General features: G+C 41.6%; 1 protein-coding gene across 5 annotated transcripts in view; it reads left to right on the plus strand.

Annotated features, from left to right (window-relative positions):
* ARFIP1 (ADP ribosylation factor interacting protein 1) overlaps positions 1–14,572 on the plus strand; it is a 45,564-nt gene that overhangs the window by 4,010 nt on the left and 26,982 nt on the right. For 3 of the 5 annotated variants that reach the window (XM_066631960.1, XM_066631965.1, XM_066631962.1), the window contains exons 2-3: positions 4,857–4,936; positions 12,498–12,599. In XM_066631960.1, the coding sequence (XP_066488057.1) occupies positions 4,859–4,936; positions 12,498–12,599 (180 nt within the window). In that variant the 5' untranslated portion in view covers positions 4,857–4,858. The remainder of the gene's footprint in view (positions 1–4,856; positions 4,937–12,497; positions 12,600–14,572) is intronic. The other 2 variants (XM_066631963.1, XM_066631964.1) reach the window with 1 other exon arrangement.

Below are 14,572 nucleotides of genomic sequence, written 5' to 3' on the forward strand. Positions count from 1 at the left end.
GCATAATTTTGTATGTCTCAATCATGTCCCCCCTCAGTCGTCTCTTTTCTAGGCTGAAGAGGCCCAAACACCGTAGCCTTTCCTCATAAGCAACATGCCCCAGCTCAGTGTTCAGTGGGCTTACTCCCAGGGAAATGTGCATAAGATTGCAGCAGCCTAAATTACATAGGCCTACAAAACTGAGGGTCAGAAAAGTTTTTCCCAAACTTTATGGTGGTTTGATATGAATTTGGGGTGCCAATTCCAAAAATGGCATCCGTTTTGCCTATCATGTCTAGTTTTGGAGATATAGCATAGCCTCTTTAGTGAATGGTTCAAGCAGCTTCCTCATGAGGAAGCCATGGTGTACGCATCTTCATGAGGAAACTGCTTGAACCATTCACTAAAGAGGCTATGCTGTATCTCCAAAACTAGACATGATAGGGCAAAACAGATGCCATTTTTGGATTCAGCACCCCAAATATACCCAGGAATTGGTGTAACATTTAAGGAATCAAAATGTGTGTTGGCCTGTGTTATCTTTTGCTCAAAATAGGAAGACTTGTGTTCAGAGAAATGATTTTGTCTGGTTCTTATGCACAAGATTCCAAATGGACTTGTTTTTGTCTGTGCTTCTGTGAAATGCATACATGAAATTGTAGGTGCCTTATTGTTCAGTTGCTTTTGCTTGGTCATGGACAATCACACACAGAACAGTGCAAAAATACCACTTTGTTTCCTCGTGCATTTCTTGATATATAACTCTAGGAGGCATATGGCCAACCCTTTCAGCAATAGCCACAATGAGTAATGCACAGTTGTGGAGTGGAGACTGAGCACATGGCAGGACAGATGAATGATCTAGATCTGGGGTGCCCAAACCCCGGCCCGGGGGCCACTTGTGGCCCTTAGGGACTCACAATCTGGCCCGCGTGGAGCCCCCAGTCTCCAATGAGCATCTGGCCCTCCAGAGACTTGCTGGAGCCCATGCTGGCCTGACGCAACTGCTCTCAGTGTGAAGATGACTGTATGACCTCTCGCATGAGCTGTGGGACAAGGGTTCCCTCCACTGCTTGCTGTTTCACATCTGTGATGTAGCAGTGGCAGTGAAGGAAAGGCTAGTCTTGCTTTGTGCAAGGATTTTTATAGGCCTTGTGCTATCGCAAGGCATTCATTCATTCATACAAGTTCTATCTCTAATATATTCATTTATGTAAATTTATTCAAATTTGAAATGTAAATTATTTTGGCCCCCCGACACAGTGTCAGCGAGATGATGTGGCCCTCCTGCCTAAAAGTTTGGACACCCCTGATCTAGATACAGAAGGAGAAAGGAAGAGCATCTTGCTTTTAGGAACAGGTGAAACATTGGGGTTAAGAGAAGAAGCTGTGAAATTGGGACTTTCCTGATTTGAATCTTGCTTCTCTGATGAATTCACTAGATGGCTCTTGCTAATTGGGTAAGAGGCGCTATTTCATGTGGGTGCTTCTCTTAATTAGCAGGGAGAGAGTAACTGGCCCTCCTCACCCCAGCAGTGTCTTTTCTAGTGGCTGTCTGCTGGTGTTTTGCATCTTTTAGATTGTGAGCCCTTTTGGGACAGGGAGTGATTAGTTATTTGATTTTTCTCTGTAAACTGCTTTGTGAACTTCTGTTGAAAAGAGGTATGTAAATACTGTTAATAAAAATTAATACTAATAATACGGGCGGGGAAAACGGTGTGGGAAGCTGTGACCTTCCAGTTATTCCATTGTTTCGTGATTCTAAATATCTGTTCTAACTCCTCCCTTGTGATTGAGTGACTGAAGAACATTACTTGAAGATCTAATTTTTGATGTGCCTGTGTTGGCTTGCTTTTGTAGAGAGTAGTTTGTATGGATTTAAAAGGAGAAGGGCCATCAGGTGTTTAGCTGCCGTACCTGGTGCTCATTTTTCTTCGTAAAGTAGCAGGACATAGTGCAATGTAATGTTATCAACATGTTTTGAGTTTTGCCATCTTTTACGTACACTGGGTTCTCTTGTGTTCAATATAATATGGGCTGTATATACTCTTAATTGACCTTTGCATAACTGAAACATTCTGAGCTATTTAAACTGTTGTAGTGTTGATATTGGTGATCTTCTGCGATGTAACACATTTTGAAAATTAAACCATTTTTTCTGCTCTATATGTGCAGTTAGTTTTCCCAATGCCTTAGTACTTCGGTTCTCAAATTCTCAGGAAGTTTGAGGACTGCAGTAAGTGCCTGCGTGGGAGCGGGGAAGGCAGCAGGGGCAGGGGAGGCAGTGACCTGTTCCCCAGGAGCAAGTCGCTAAAAGGGAAACAGGGACTGCCATTTACTTACCAGTCCCTGCAGCAGCCTCCCCAGCCTTCAGAAAGTGAAAGTGGAACGATTGTGCCCCACCTCCACAAAACCGGAAGTGGAGCGTGTTCACTCAGCTTTCACTTTTTGAAGGCTGGGGGGACTGCAGAGGGTCACACAGGGCTCCCTGGACCCCCCTCCCTGCAGGAGGCTGGCAGTCCCTGCATCCCCCTTAGCAATCCGATGCTGGGGATCGCATCACGGCCTTCCCCCTGCCCCACCCCTTAAGGAGAAATAGTCCCAATGAGAATTGGGCATTTGAGAATGCCCCAATGCCCCAGTTTGAGAAGCCCTGCGTTAGTGCTTGGACCTACAGAACAAATATTCAAATGTAAATAATATATGTAATATTATAATATGTAAATAATAATAATACTGTTAATAAATCTGCAGTGAAAGCTTCAGTGGTCAGGCCTTCTTTTCTCTTCCTCTCCCATGGTTCCATTTCTGGTGTACAAAGTGGTTGGATAGATAGAATAATTCAGTGAGCAAGACCAAGGTTAGGGGCACAGTTATTGATTCATTTGATTTGTAACCCACCTTTCTGCCCAGAGGGCACCCAAGGCAACTAACAGCAATTAAAATACATAAGAGATGCATAAAAAATCTATAGAATACAATTAAAACTGTAAAATAGCAAATGAAAAAGCAGCAGCGATTTAAAAACCAGCAGTGAAAAAACAATTACTCAAAAAGTAGCCATCATACCCACAACTGGGCACCAGTGTTTTCTGAAATAATAAAGTCTTCAGGTCTCACTGGAAGGTGAATAGTGAGGTAGCTGCTCTCAACTCAAAGGGGAGGGAATTCTACAGTACTGGTGCCACACTGAGAAGGCCCTATTTCTGGCTGCCATACCTAACCTCTCTTGATGGTGTCACAACCAGCAGGGCCCTCTCCGATGACTGAAGAAAATGAACGAGGCTATATGGAAGAAGGTGGTCCTCAAATATGCTGGCCCCACGCTGCAAAGGGCTTTCAAGGTCAAAACCAGCACCTTAAATTGGCAGCCAATGCAGTCACCAAAGTAGTGGTCTGACAGAGTCAAACTGTCAATCTCTAGCAACCGCATTCAGCCCTAGCTGCAACTTCTGGACCATCTTCAAGGGTAGTCCATCATAGAGTGCATTACAGTAATCTAATCTTGATATTACCATGGCATGAACCACAGTGGCCAAATCTGACTGAGGCAGGTACGGCCACAGCTGGTGTACCAGCTGAAGCTGGACAAAGGCACTCCTAGCCACAGTCAACACTTGGGCATCCAGGAGTAGCTGTGAGTTCAGGATAACCCCCAAGCTGCGAACCTGCTCCTTCATGGGGAGTGCAGCCCAATTCAGAGAAGGGCGGTAATCCAGTACCACATCGTGGATTGCTGAATCAGGAGGACCTCTGTATTGTCCAAATTGAATTTCATCTTGTTAGCTCAAGAAATTGTTTCTTTCAAGATCTCTTTTTTGTCTAGTAAAGCTAATTGGGTTGCAAAGATTGTAAAAAATGGGATCCCAGTGTTAAAAAAGTTTGAGAATCACTGATATAAGTAATTTTAAGGAGACAGATTATAAGCTTGAAGTTGGAAAGATCAGACAATGGTGCTCCCCCAGTTTCATGTAATCCTGTATTAAAAGTTGGCATACACAAGTTTAACTATCTTTGTATTGAGTTGCCTACAATTTCTCTTCCAAAGAGATACTTTAAGATTCATTTAAAATCAAGATATTTTAAAATGGCTGCAGAGGTACTTTCTGGAACACGAGGTAATGTGAAAGTGAAATGAATGACATAAACTGCATGATCTTAAAGCATAAGTATCAAACTTTGGGAAAGATGCGTGCTTTTGTATGCAGAGCTCTAGGCAGTAAATGGAGGCATCTTATGAGCCGAATGTTAAGTTGAAAAATTCTCAATTGTCTAAAATGTTGTAGGATTACATAAAAATAAAGTATTTCCAGCTGTTCGTATATGGAGTCTTGTGAGATTTTGTTGCTTGTATCTATCTGTCTGTCTTTGGGTAGATGTCACATTTTGATCTGCAGGCTGAACTAATGACTAGTCCTTGTGAATTTATCTTTCTAGTAGCCAGTTTAAGAATCTCTTGGGAATACTTATTAATTAAATGCAGCAACTGTTGCCCTGCACATGTCTGATCTTAGCTGATCTTGGAAGCTAAGCAGGGTCAGGCCTGGTTAGTATTTGGATGGGAGACCACCTGGGAATACCTGGTGCTGTAGGCTTATACCATAGTCTTTCTAGACTGAAGGTTGTCAACCAACTTATTAATTAGCTATTACCAGAACTTCATTCAGTCTAGCTGTGAGAGCCAGTAACTATTCCTTGTTATACACACTCTTTCGTATTGTGCAAACTTGACAGAACTTTTATTTGTTGTGGTGTTTGGTCGTTGGTGGAAGGTGTACTGGATTTAGGAAGGTTCATAAATGTCTTGAAGGAATTGCCTTAACATGCAAAGTTTAGTTAGAAAAATGTAATGCATGTTTAACTTATTTCATTTTCAGATATGTCAGAACACAACAAGAATCCCACAACTGTTGATGAGCCTCGCCTGACTCCAGAAGAAGTCCAGTCTGACTCTGAGGTGATTGGGTGATGTATCTGGCTGTGGTTCTTTAAAAAGAAAAAAAATCAACCAATTCAATAACAGGCTCAGACTGGAAAAAGAATCCTGAACTAACTTCTCAATTTGTATGCATGTATAAGGCAAGCATGTGTAAAAATCACACCATGATTAACTGAAAGCAAACTGATTCAACTTTTTTTTGGTAGTTCTTTGATTTTATATTATCCAGTAATGTTGAGAGCATGGGGATTGTTGATGCCCCAGCAAATGTGGTAGTGGTGGGTCTTCTCTAGATCTTGGTGTTTTTCCAGTGAGTTTTTGGTTGTTAAAGCCTTCTAGCTATCTTTCAGGCTGTGTGTGTACATTGATCATACTTTTTGTATATTGGATGAGAATGGAAGATGAAAGTGCACCTCTGCAGCATGTTGCACTGGCAAAGTAGTTTGCATTACTGAATCAGTATTACTTGAAACATGTGAGGGGGGCTAATGTGCTTGTTTGTTGAAGTCTGGAGTGTGTCAGCAGTACCATCAAGCCCTTGCTACCCTTTTCAGCTCCTTTGGGGAAAGGAGCAAGGGCTTGTGTCTGATTCTGTGGACACTCAACATGAGATCAGGGGCAAGCAGAAGGGTAGGGTCTGGCAATCACAATTTTTTGACTTGGCTACTAGAGTTTGTCTCAAACTGTGGACCTTGCATTTATGGTTTTGCGTAAATATTGTGATTAGAACAACTTGTGTGAATACATGTTTACTTGAATATATTCTGCTAAATTCACAAGTATATCTGCTAAATAAACTGGGACTCATTCACAAGTAAATGTGTTTAGGATTACAGTTCTAGTAGGATAGCACTAGGTTGGGAAGTGTAGCAGCTTTAAATTGTGCTTTTTGAGGAAGTTCAGTGCCCTACTAGTTTCAGTTGACATTTTCAGTGTCCATTTTTTCCTGGCTGATGATGACTCACAAAACTAGAATTCCTGACCTTATCTAAGTTGGTGACTTTCTGTATCTTTCCTTCTTACTAAATAATAAGCTGTGTTTTGTGTCTTTCTTTTTCTCTTAGCTATTTTGTGGTAAGCTTATGTTCTGTTGCCTTGGGTAAGTTGAGGCAAATGTTTTAGTGGAGTCATCAGTATGTTAAAGCCCCATGACTTTATATTCCATTAGCAAAGTGAATAATAGTTGGACACAACACTGAATTCTACTCTTCTAACCTATTCTGTAAGCACGAATGCCTTGGGATCAAAATTGTCTAAATGTGTTTTCCTAAAATGAACACAGGAAATTCTTCATGGTTCCTTAGTTATGTGATGTAAATTAAGCTGCCTTATTTTCTTCCACACATGTGGAGGTTTTCCATGTGGCTTATATCTGCTTTGCATCTCCACAGAAAGCTGAGAAAATGTAGTTTAATTATACCTAGGGTTGGAAAGTATTTGCAGGAGTACTTATAAGCATTTTGATGCACTGTGGAGAGTGTAGGGGGAAAGCTTCAAGTAAGAACACAGATTTAATTTTGCACCCTTATTCCCTAGTCCTTTTAAGAGCTCCATCTGATGTACTGAAGGTGTAACTGAGCACTGTGCAAGGAGCTGTTGCAGGCATATTTCAGGATTTGGCATCAGTCTTCTTACTGACTTTCTGGCCTAGTCCACATGTAATGCTGACCCATGGTTTAGGGTTATATGGGCTTATTCGTGTTCTTTCCCCTCTCACATATGTGATAGAAGGCAACTTAAAACTTCCACCAAAGGCAACAGTAGTTCCCTGTTAGTACAAATTCTGGGAAACTGTCTTACTATAACAACCCAGGATATAAAAATATGGTTTATTCCCACTATATTCTCTGAAATTATCTGAATTTCTGTGTAATGCAGAGCTGCAGTTTGTATTTATGCTGAAAGTGAAATATTTTTCTTTCATGCCTAAGATGGGGAGGAGAGTGCATGAGTCCCCAACTCCTTTAGGTTCTCATTCAGTGCTAAACCATGGCTTCATGTTACATCTGCACTTTTTGGGCCAATATGTAAGACTAAACTTAAACTTTGTTCACCAGTTAGGCCTTCGAGTAAGAGTTTTCAACCTGCAAACAGTTTTGGGAAGTGATTCTGGATTTTCAGTAGGCTTGAAATTTAGCAGATGACTGTAAGTCTTCCTAGAGGCTAGAAGAAAACTTCTTTTTAAAAGTTGTTGCTGCAAATTAATCTGCATTTTCAGTAAAAGGTAGCTTTTTTAAAGAATAAAGTACTTCATGTGGCTGTAGAATCTAGATAAAAGCTATAGTCATAAGTTTTGTGTTTCTGAACCTGCAGTGCAAACTTATATTGCTTTATTCTTAAATTCATGGAAAATTATTATGCTACAGCCATAAAATAGTAGTGCACTTGGTATCTTCAAATTCAGCAGTTCTACTGGAATTGCTACATTCTGATCAAAATCAGCCCATGCTATATAAGTGCTGCCACATGAGGGCACTCTATCATAAGTTGTGACAACCCTTAATGATGGCATGAAATGTATAAATCCCAAAGTTAAATTTTAAAAAAAGTCTGATAATGAGTTCAAGAAATGTGGGCATAAAGTAAAGTCATAAATATTTGTGGAGTTGATTCTTCTCAATGCCATATTTGTGAATATAGATTTTAAGTAAGTACAACCTTGCAGATGGCTGTTCATCTAGAACAGGGCTCTCCAAACTTTTTGGCCAGAAGTCCGCATCAAATATCTGGCGTGGTGTGGAGGGCTGGAAAAAAAATTTAAATAAATAAATTAGAGATGGAACTTCTCTAATTTATTTAGAGATGGATTTAGAGATGGATAAGTGAATAAATGAATGGATGGGCTCATTCATTCAACCTCTCTGGCCCTTAGAACACCCTCCAGACACAATCAGAGCACAGTTCTAGTCATGTTCAGCTGAGTGGGCCAGAGGCTTTCAGGAGACAAGAGGTTGACCTCAGGCCGGAAAGAGGCTGGCTTCGGGCCGCATCTGGCCCCTGGGCCGGGGTTTGGAGACCTCTGGTCTAGAGCAGGGGTCTCCAAACTTTTCAGTATGAGGGTCATATTGGTTTTGTGAATTGGTTTTGTAAATGATGAATGAAATTTAAATTAATAAATAAGTTTTACTTGGATCTGTTTTGTAATCAGCATAATATGATTCAGAACAAAAGAGAAATGTGACAATTACAAAGAAACAATGCCATGCTTAAACTGCGAAATCAAATATGAGTAAAAATGTCAAACATTAGCGAGTGCTCCAACAAAGAATTGCGGACCAGATAAAATCTTGTGGCAGACCATATATGGCCCCCTAGGCCATAGTGTGGAGACCCCTGGTCTAGAGCAACTTCCTTTGGGTGAATATCTTTCCAGGCTTGCTACTGAAGGCATCCTGTTACAAATAGATTTACTTTATACAACTGGTAAAAATTTGTTGGTACTAACATGGTTTATTTGGGGGGGGGGGGAATCAAAAAGAGCATCTTACCTATGAACTTTTATTTGCATTTTTGGCCAAAAACTTACAAGAATGCTCTTGTTGCTAATGCTAGCAAAACCAAAAGGAAACACATGTCTGCTTATGTACTGTAGTATGTTTGGTTATTTGGGCTAACTTTTCTCCTTTCAAAAACTTTCGAGGAACTGAACCTTCCTTATTAAATGGGTGCTCTTATTACGTCTGATAGGCAAGTTGGAAGTGTTTCAGGTCTACATCTGCTGCTGCTAGAATGATCGTGTGTTTAAAAGCAAAGACCAGCAACCTTTTGACCTTATAGATATTTTTAAAATTCCGTGTTGAGGCATGGAATATATACAGGGCTCTGGATAAACTGTGAGCACTCATTTTGCTTTAATTAAGGAGCATGTCGGTTTATATGACTTTTATCTTCGTCAGGGTAAATGGCTGGCTCAGCGAACATCACACCGCGGACACCCACCTATAGGTCAATCTCACAGATAAGCCAAGGGCAGGTTTCGAGGCAAGAGTCATAGAATTTTCAATGACCCTCGGATAAGCCGGGGTCATAAACTTAGGGGGTGTCTGATTATAGTTTTGTCTGATTTTACCGTCTACCAGATTCTGAAAAATAACCTACCAGTAATTGTTACCTAAGAACTGTACAGTTTCTAATTTATTAAATATAGTAAAAGATCATAAGATTCATTTTTATTCATAAACTCTTAAATTCTAGTCTTCACCATCTTTTTGTAAACACTATCAGAGAGTAACTGCACTGTAAGCAGCATACTAATAGAACAGTGGTTCCCAACCTGGGGTTCTTGTACCCCCGGGGCACTCAACAGGACTTTTAGGGGTACTTGAAAGAGAATGGAATAATGACAGTGCTCCAGAATGCCTTGTAGGGCCAGCAGGGCAGGAAGGGAGGTAGCTAGTTGGCTGTGAAAGCCCCACCAATAGCTAATTATTGGTGATCAATTCATGTATGAACCACTGATTGAAAACCAGCACAGGAAAAAAACTAAAACATAAAAAAAGTGATCTGTCACTCAGAATTTCTCAAGACACTTCTGGTGCAGAACAGTGGAAAGGCAGAGTCTTCTGTTCTTCAAACAGACAAAAAGAGAAAACACTGTGATAAATACATGAAGTCTGGGCTTTCATATAGAGGAAGTGAGGGCTTGTATTATTAATTACAAACATTTTGCTAATATGAAGGGTGCAATTTATGGAAATGGGCTGCCAAGGGATATGCAAATGAAAAAGGTTGGGAACCACTGCAGGAGATCCATGAATCAAATCCACCTTTAAGGTGTGTTAAGCCAGAAGCTTTACATATAACATACAACTTAGAACACAACTGGGAGTGTGCAATTCAATTCACAGCAGAGACAAGCAACAGCAAATGGCTGTGACCAAGTGCAGCTGCACGTAGTTGAAACTCTATTTACTCAGAAGCAGACCCATTGTTTTCCCTGGGCATTATTCGTAAGTAATGGTGCTCTGAGTTATAGCTTGTTAGACATTTGATGCGAGTGTTTCCACTTTCAGGGAAGGTGCATCCTGCAGCTGGAACATGCCCACCCTCACCTGGTCTGAGGGCTGTTTCCTCCTTTTCATTTACAGCAGGATCAAGGCGGTCAGGGGGTTTCACTCTTAAAGAAGTGGAGTGATTCTGGGGAGCCAGTTTAGCTCTGTTCTCTGTCTTGGGGGGATGTGAAATGGAAACTGCTGTCTGCTGCTCTAATCAGTTTCCTGGTCAGTTTCCCTGATTGCATGGCTTGTAAATAGGGAGCAGAGAAAGAGGGACAGTGGGGAAGGGAGAAGAGAAGGGAGGCACAGCAGGCAAGGGGGAGAAAACAGTTCAACAGAGTGAAGGCTGGTGGAAGGGAAGAGAGGGGCTGGGGCTGAACGACAGAAAGAAGCAGGCAGTGCAGGAGTGGGGGAGGGAGGGAGGGGGAAGGAGGGAGGCAGATGGTGGGGGGGCTCCCCTCCTCCCTCACGCTCGGTAGAAGCAGATGCAGAGCTGTAGACTCTGCATGAAGAAGCAGCCCTCCAGTCTTTCTCCCCATCTTCAAGCTACAATCTTTTCCTGGGAGTAAGCCCCATTTACAATAATGGAGCTTACTTCTGAGTAGGCATGCACAGGCTTGGACTCAAAGGCTGCCATCCTATGCACACTTTCCTGGGAGTAAGCCCCATGGAAACAGGCATGGGACATGCTCCAGGCTCTTGCTCCCTTGCTCCCCTTTCCTGTCCTTGCGAAGACTAGCGGGGTGGAGGAGAAGGAAGTCAGAGCCAAGGTGACCAGGCTGGGGGGGGGGTGTCTGAGCAGGCGGGTCTGCAATGCCCAGGAGCAGTGAGAAGGAGGGAGCGGCAGGCAAGCCGAGCAGCTCCATCAGGCTCCCTGCTTGAGGCGTGGAGTCTCGAGCTTCCTAAGCGCATGGTGGGGGAGTGGGTGGCACGTCACCCTCCCCAGCAGCACCGCTGCTGCTCCACAGTGTGCCTGAAACAGCCTGACCCTGAGTGGCCCCGCAGATAATGCAAAGGGTTGATTCACGAGCGATCTGCTGGGACAAATTTATCGCCCTATAGGCGAGTATCTACAGCAGGGGTGCTCACACTTTTTTGGCTCGAGAGCTACTTTGAAACCCAGCAAGGTCCGGAGATCTACCAGAGTTTTTTTTACAATGTTCGCGCCATCATAACATATAACATTTATGTGTACAATGTATGTTGGTGTACCTTGAGCCCCACTGAGTATAACAGGACTTACTCCTGAGTAGACATGCCTAGGATTAGGCTATGAGGCTGCAATCCTAGCCACACTTACCTGGGAGTAAGCCCCATTGAGTACAATGGGCCTTACTCCCAGCGTTCCCTCCCAGAGGCACCTGAAGGGGGGGGGGTCGGCACTCTGCGATCTACTCATTTTGCTTCGTGATCTACCGGTAGATCATGATCCACCTATTGAGCACCCCTGATCTACAGTAACTTGATGCTTTTTATTTTGCAGTTTTCCCACATCCTGGCTCTGCTGATCTGAATCCCTGTTCTAGCATTTGCAAGAGATTTAAGTTGATCAGTGTCAAGTGGCCTTGAGGACTAGTCATTAGGTTCTCTTATCAACCAATAACACGAAGAAGGCAGAGAGATGTCCATTGGCCACCATGCACACACAGGTTTTATGAACATTAGCAAAAGGTTGCAAATTGTGTATGTTATATTGGAGTAACTTTGTGTTCTTTTGGCCCTTGATCTATATTCTGTAACCTTGTACATGATATATTTTTATAGTTTTTTTGTGAATGTCTCTGTTGGTTTTGAAAGTGATCTATGTACTAAAGTAAATACAGTTGCTAGCTAAGATGCTTGGTTATGCCAGGCATGTCTTGTGTACCATGACTGAGTCACAGAAGCTATTGTGCTGCATTCATTTTAGATGGGTATAGTATTGGAAGGAGTTTGACAAAATTCTAGACAAAGGTATATAGTGAGGTCTCTAGGAAAATGAGTAACTGGAAAATTATGTTTCATATAACACAGGCCAACACATGTTTTGCTTCCTTGAACATTACACCAATTCCTGGGTATATTTGGAGTGCCGATTCCAAAAATAGCATCCGTTTTGCCCTATCACATCTAGTTTTGGAGATATAGTATAGCCTCTTTAATGAAGGATTCAAGCAGCTTCCTCTTGAGGAAGCCTACACCATGGCTTCCTCATGAGGAAGCTGCTTGAACCATCCACTAATGAGGCTATACTATATCTCCAAAACTAGACGTGATAGGCCAAAATGGATGCCATATTTTGGAATCGGCACCCCAAATTCATGTCAAACCACCATAAAGTTTGGGAAAAACTTTTCTGACCCTCAATTTTGTAGGCCTATGTAATTTAGGCTGCTGCAATCTTATGCACATTTCCCTGGGAGTAAGCCCACTGAACACTGGGCTACCTTCCTTATGAGGAAAGGCTACAGCATTTGGGCCTTTGACCCTCAATTTTGTAGGCCTGTGTAATCAATGTCCAGGTATCGGGGTTGAATGGGCCTTCTTCCAAATGCCTTCTTCCAGATATTTGTAACACACTAATGTATACTGTCTTCATATTGTAGGAACATTCAATGGCTCAAGAATCTCCAAAAAATTCAGCAGCAGAGATTCCTGTGACAAGTAATGGAGAGCTTGAAGATACACTTGAACACAACTTTAACAGGGTATGAATGTATAGTCATACTTGTATCCCCTGAACTGTTTGCCAGTATTCCAGTTAGATTAATACAGAATGTTATTATGTTGTGTGAAAAACGTAATAGGTTCACCACTTTTTGCTTCTTAAGCAAAGCTTGTTTGCCATAGGTGTATATGGCAAGTACGTGTGTGTGTGTGTGTGTGTGTGTGTTTGCCACATATATCTCTGGCGGGCAAACAAGCAACAAACACGGCAAATCCAAATATATGGATTTTTACAAACAAGTTTGTATGTTTTTAGAAACATGAATTTTTATCTGTTCAAATGGAAGACATAAGCTACAAATAAGTTAGATAGTACAGCAAAGTGAGTGGAGAGGCTTGTTAGATTTTAATGACTTGTCACTGGCATTCTGATTTTCTCTGTTTGGATCTTTTCTTTTTCCTGACCTTTGGGGGGAAAGGCAGGCTAAAAATCAAGATAGCAGAATTTATCTGATGAATCTGAAAAGAATAAGAGCTTACTGGAATCTGGGCGCTTTCTATATTATACAATAGATAATTTATGTTCTTCCCTTTTTTTTACTGAATCAAAGCATAATCCTTTTAAACAGTGTTTTTACAATAATGCAAAATATCTACTAATGTTGCTAAATGAAGCATTTTACCAAATTAAAAAAATCCATTTTTGTACATTTTATATATAGGAATTATACTGTAACAATGGATTAAAATATTTGCTATCCATTAGGGGCTGCCCTGGTTTGCAGAATATCCTTTTCCAGGTTGCAAAAATAGCTCTTCTGGTTTGTACTGCTATTTAACTCAAAACTATATTTTTCATTGAATATGTTCGATAGTGTATTACTCCATGCCTGTGCATTTATTTATAATTTTAAATACATGTGCTGAGTCTGAGCAGTGACTTGGTCTCAAACCATGGCTTTGTGCTAACCCAGTAGAGGTCCCTATTTTTTTTCTTCTGTAGAGAGATTTTAGAACCTGAAGCTCAGAATTGGTTTCCAGTGTGGTTTATGGGGCAGATGCTTAAGGAAAAGCAAGTTTAAGTCTCCTTTGGTTCACAGAACTAGTTTCATGGCTCTTACGTATCCTGGCTTGAATACCTGTGCAGTAAGCTCAGATTTACAAAAATTATTAGTACAACATGCATTCAGATTGTAACTTGCAAATGACTTGCTTTAAGTCCTTGCTGGATAAGTTAAGAGGACTTAATCTAAGGATACTTGAAAGAAAATTACTGGGCACATGCCCTACCTTGGTTGAAGGATAAAATGAGTAGGTGGTGAACACAAGATTAGCAGATGATTTAGGGGGAAGACAGATGGTGATGGAAGATCTTATAAACTGCATATAAAAAATAGAAAATAAAGAGGGCCTAGTATATGGGTGGGCCTGGTATACTGGTGGGTACCAAAGAAATTGGTAGGAATTGTTCAATTTTATATTTCCTTTTGAGATTGTGACAGTTGATAATTAAAACATAGTAATTTTGAATTATTCAAAACATCAAGGCATAAATTTTCTGTGTGAGAAGTTCTTCTTTCCAAGCAGGTTTTAAGAGAGACCAGGGAAACTATTCATGTTTTTGAAGCATTTGAAACACAGGTATAAAACTAAGATATAGGTAGACTTTTGGAATGTTTTTATGCGCATTATGGTCATTAACATTTTGAAAGTAAATCTGACAGCCTTTCTCAATGAAGACTGAATCTCTTGATTAGAGATTAAAGCCTTAATCCCTAATGATCGTTCATTGCTAAAAGACTTAGAGCCCAATCCTGTGGTCCGCACTGCACCTCTGCAGCGCGGACCACAGTCGCAAACTTGCCATAAGGCATGTTTGCGGGGCTCACCACCTGGCTCCCGCAGGAGGTGGCTCCGCTCCGGCCGGTGCTGAGCCACCGCCTGGCAGGTGCCCGCGTTCCATAGCTCAGTGGTGCCTGCAACTGCTGGGCTGCGGAACGGGGAATGGGGCGGG

This window comes from Tiliqua scincoides, chromosome 6 (assembly GCF_035046505.1).
Source record: "Tiliqua scincoides isolate rTilSci1 chromosome 6, rTilSci1.hap2, whole genome shotgun sequence".
NCBI lineage: Eukaryota > Metazoa > Chordata > Lepidosauria > Squamata > Scincidae > Tiliqua > Tiliqua scincoides.